Raw genomic sequence first — 4,876 nt, 5'->3', positions numbered from 1 at the left:
TGTGTGTGTGTGTGTGTGTGCGCGCTCCATGCAGCCTATATGGCAGCGCTGGGCTGCACCAAGTCTAATTGGACGCTCATTGGTGTAATTGAAGCCTCTCAGCTCTGCAGCTCCTCGTGTTAAAGACTGGGACCAGATGTCATTCAGCTGTGTCACATATCCTGCCAATCACTAATGCTCTCTCTCTCTCTCTCTCTCTCTCACGCACACAGATGGAGGACCACCAGATCTCCAGATTCAGACGCCGTTACTCGCCCTCGCTTCCAAATCCCTGAGCCTATTTACTCGTGCGAGTGTGTGTGTGTGTGTGTGTGTGTGTTTGTGAGGAACTGTGTGTTTGAGCTCCACAGCAACGTAGTGAGGACACAATTTAAATCAGCCGCAGGGAAATTGCGAGGCATTGTAACTCAAGGGAACATGACAGAAAAGAAACTGGAGGATACAAGACGGGATTCGCCACTTCAAAAAAAACAACAACCTTCCATCACACTCAGACGGTGTTATTGTGTCTTGGTAATTTCCCCATCCTGTCCCCCGTCTCCCCCGTCTCCCCCCCCACCGGCGTCCGCTGACTAAAGAGCGTACAATTAAGAGCTGACACCCTCCGCACAAACTCACAGAAGGATAAAGAAGAAAAAGAAGAGAGAAGCAGGGTAGTTACAGACAGAGTGCGAAAGGCTGGAAGAGGGAAGGCGTGAAAGGTGAGATGGAGAAACTGTGATCGGAGAGGGCGGGAGGCGCAGGGGTGTCTGCAAAAAAAAAAAGAAAAAAAAGAGGCTTAAAATAAATACAGTAAAAAAGGAGAGAGAGTGGAAAGAAAGACGAGTAAAAAAAAAAAGTCTGAGATGATGAGAGAGCGAGTATCAACGGGTCCCTGGAAGTCTCAAATAACCCAAATTTAAAGCTCGGAAAAATAATATTTCTTACAGACAGATTTTATCTTGTTCAACAGTTAATAGGAGGCCTCTTAGCACGCTCAAGGCTTAGATTAATACAGAACTGGGTTAATACGATATGCTTTTTTTTATTTTTTAGTATTGCATCAGCTTCTCTTAGGAGAATTGGGCTTGTCCCTCACCATTTCCTATTTCTTTGTGTCCCTTTTTTCATATTCGACCCATTTAGAGTTTGAAAACTTTCACCGGCTATACGGTTCACCGCAAAACAAATGGGCGGATTTCATTAGCTGTACGTCTTAATTCCCCTTTCCTTGAATTCAACTCTTCTGGCTTTAAAGGGCAAAAAAATCGGACCCGCAGATATTCTTGAAAAGCAAAATATGGAAGTCCCAGAGACCCTCACCGAGGGAGAGAGCAGTAGATGGCGCCAGCCGGCAGTGCAAGATATCCACCAAAAGGGAGCCCACTTTTAACCATTTTCTCCCCCTTCCACTCCACTTTTTCTCCCCCCCCCCCACACCATTCTCTTTCCTGTGATTCATCCATCCCCGCAAAGCCTCGGTGCTACTGTTCCACGCCAGGGCGCGAGCTCTGTCTGGCCTCATTAAAAGATCAAGACAATTCTTAGCACAGGTAATAAATCTTCGGGGCAAAGTCTCTCTTACTCCGCCACGCGAGTTCATCTGCTATGCTCTTTGGTTCCCCCCCATTTTTTTTTTTTTTTTTTTAGAAGCCTGTGAACAAAAAAATAAGTAACAGAGAGGCGCAACAAAAAGGGGCCGTTGCCGGCTCGGTTACGGGAGAGTTTGATTTGTTATTCTCTCTTTTTGGACTCACCGGCCATCTGCTGGATCCCGCTGAAGGCTCCTAGGTTACTGGAGGAGGTCGCCTGCTGGAGCAACTGATGGCAAAAGAAAAGAAAAGACAAGAGAGAGAGAGAGAGAGAGAGAGAGAAGAGGAGAGACAAGGCAGAGGAAGAAGAGAAGAGGGAGAAACCAAAGTGAGCTGGCTGGATACAGAAAACAGCTGAACACAGTGTCTACACAATGCTGCGCTGGGAAGCTAAAGCCGTAATGAGCGGGTTTAGCAGTGTGGTTTTTTTTTTTTGCCTCGGCGCTCGTTGACTAAATGAGCTGCTAATATAGTTTGATCTCTCGTCTGAGCAAACAGCGTTTGGATTCCACACCGCCATTCTTCCACACAAGTTGAGCGTGAAAGCGCCAATCTAGCCGACTAATTAGATTCCAAAAACAAAAGTGGAACACCGACGCTGTCAAAAAACTCATCCTTCAAAGACTTGAATTAACAGCAAATTAACATCTTGTTTCTATTGTGTCTGTGGTAACCCCCCCCCCGCACACACACTCAACCCCCCCACCACCACTTCACTTATAGAATAGAAATAGAGCTTAATCTTTTCAAAAAAAAGTATGAAAAAGAAGATTGAAGGTGGAGGAAAATCTGGGAGCCCGATTTTTCAAAACACTTTTTTGAAGAAAAAATATAAAAAATATATAAAAGTCAATATCCAGTCAAGGCTGGATGTTAGCCTTGAGTGCTGTTTCCCCTCGTTTTAAAAGACAGGTGTTAATTGCACTTAACGATCAAACTAATTGAGAATTAAATCACCAGACCTTTTGAGACGTGTTTTTTAAAGGGGGACCACAGTTTTTGGACCCAACCTGGACCCTATTTTCCTATGGCTTTGTGTCTCAGTGACTGATGGGAACAACAATCTTGGACATTGGTCCAGTATTAAGTGAGACAAGCTACAATGTAAGTTAATGGGGAAAATGGGCAGTTTCAAAAAAGTGCTCATTTTGCCGCTGACAAACTCAGATTAATAATCTAAGGGTCTGACCACATTTTGGAAAAGATTTCTAAGGAGGTCGACCTTTCTGTTAAAGAGTAAGATCCTTTTTTTAAAAAAAATATAAACATCCAAAAAATTGTGTCCGCTAAAGCCACAAGACTCCATGTGAATAAACAGTTATTTTTAGCATTATAAAATACACTTTAGTAAAAAATAAAACCGTTTTGGGTCGTCCTTCCACTTTTCCAGAGTTGTTGCTACTGGTTAAACAGAAAGGTCTCAAAAAGCTTTTAAAAAGGCAGATCTATGTTGGGATCCTTTCCATAATGTCAGAAACTTAAAAATATGAATCCGAGCCTGTCAGTGGCAAAAGAAAAGCACTTTTAGTGGACAAAATTGACGATGCACATTTGCCCCTTAGGGTTACATTGCAGACCGGTCGGTGGCTCCCGGTTCCAGCGTTACACACAAAAAACATAAGGAAAATAGGGTGCAAGAAAAAAAAAAACTCTTTAAGGTTAATTTAGAAACTGAAGTGCAATGAGTCAAGGGTTAATGGCGAGACATTTTACAGGAAGGGTCCTGAGTATGAGGCTCTGAAAAAGGGCCGCAGAGACACGAGGGAGAGAATGAGGTTTCTGAACCCTACTTTAAAAACAAAAAAGCTCCCACAAAATCCCCCAATCAAACAAATCAACCGATGAAGGTCTCAGATGCTGTGCAGCCGAGCCTCCCCTGCAGGATTTCTCAAATTGGGGCTCAGTGGGCTCCCAGGGGTTTCACACTGTCCCCCTAGCCAGTTACTTTTTTTTGTTTATTTAATCCCACAAAAGTCCTAAGAATTCACCACAATTAGTGAATATATTGGAACAATTACAGAACAGGACTCACTTTCTACTGTTGTTTCCACTGTTTCTATCCTCGGAAAACAACGTAAATGTCACTTTTTTCCTGATCTAAAAAGACATTTTCTGTTTTGTTGTAGCAAGCCACAATATAAGTTGACAGGGCAATTGTACAGTTTGTATTTACATTCACAAAAGGGGTCATTTTGCCCCCAATAAACTCAGATTAATATTCTAAGTGTCTTTTTTTTTCATTTATTTTTTTATTTTTAAAAAGCTCCACCTTTCTGTTAAAGACTAAGATCCTTTTTTCAACATAAAAACATCTACAAAATTGCGTTTGGTAAAGTCACCAGACTCCATGTGAATAATAGTCATTTAAGCATCGTGAAACACACTTCATTCAAAGTTCGTAGACACAAAATAAAACTACAAGGAGCCATTTTTGGTAGTCTTTCCACTTTTCCAACCATCACAACTGTAGTTCGGAGTGAAATAAACACATAGCTTATTGATTTACATGTAAAAATATGTTGGTTCTGTACAGACTAAAAGTATTGCTTTTTGAAATGGAGTCTGGTGGGTTTAGCCCAAGTGATCTCAGAGCGGTTTCTGGTTAAACAAAAAGGTCTCAAAGAGGTTTTAAAAAGGCGGATCTCTGTTGGGATCCCTTCCATAATGTCAGAAACTTAGAATATTAATCTGAGCCTGTTAGTGGCAAAACAAAACATTTAGTGGACGTAATTGACGATGCACATTTGCCCCATAGGGTGACATGACAGGCCGTCTGTGGCTCCCGGTTACAGCATTCATGCTTAATACTGGACAAATTTCAAAGATTGTTGTTCCTATCAGTCATCATTATAAACATATACTATGGGCTTCTAGCAGCTTCGAACCCTGTTCAGAGACCTCATTTCCTTTCAAGAAACAAAGGATGGAGGAGAGGAATCACAGAACATAAAAGAAAAAGAGAAGAGAAGAGACAGGAGGCCAGTGTGTAGTGAGTATTTGGGTGTTTTTCAGGTCGGAGAGTTTGCGATTGGGGCACTGACTGCGGCGGCGTTGGCCATGGGGCTGTAGTAAGGGGTGGAGGAGGTGATGGTGGGTGACGTGGCGGCTCTCCTTACAGCCAGATACTGCGGGGTGAGGCCGCCCAGGCCCGTCAGGCTCCCCCAGGTGGTGGCGCTGTTGAGCTGCTGCATCTGCTGCGCCAGCTGCTGCTGCAGACGCCGCTGCTCCTTGTCCTTCTGCGTGTCGGCAAACTTCACCACGATGGGGGAGGAGCAGCCCTGCAGTGGGGGGGGGGGGGGGGGGGG

The 4,876-nt window shown here is 43.7% G+C and overlaps 1 protein-coding gene across 23 annotated transcripts in view; it reads right to left on the bottom strand.

The window, feature by feature from the left end:
* Nucleotides 1-4,876, bottom strand: part of celf2 (cugbp, Elav-like family member 2) — a 234,019-nt gene that overhangs the window by 21,667 nt on the left and 207,476 nt on the right. For 13 of the 23 annotated variants that reach the window (XM_032505261.1, XM_032505258.1, XM_032505247.1 and 10 more), the window contains 2 exons: nucleotides 4,613-4,849; nucleotides 1,737-1,800 (listed from right to left, as the gene is read on the bottom strand). In XM_032505261.1, coding sequence (XP_032361152.1) covers nucleotides 1,737-1,800; nucleotides 4,613-4,849 — 301 coding nt within the window. The remainder of the gene's footprint in view (nucleotides 1-1,736; nucleotides 1,801-4,612; nucleotides 4,850-4,876) is intronic. The other 10 variants (XM_032505250.1, XM_032505249.1, XM_032505253.1 and 7 more) reach the window with 1 other exon arrangement.

This window comes from Etheostoma spectabile, chromosome 23, assembly GCF_008692095.1.
Source record: "Etheostoma spectabile isolate EspeVRDwgs_2016 chromosome 23, UIUC_Espe_1.0, whole genome shotgun sequence".
Taxonomy (NCBI): Eukaryota; Metazoa; Chordata; class Actinopteri; order Perciformes; family Percidae; genus Etheostoma; species Etheostoma spectabile.
This window is presented reverse-complemented; position numbering and strand designations above follow the sequence as displayed.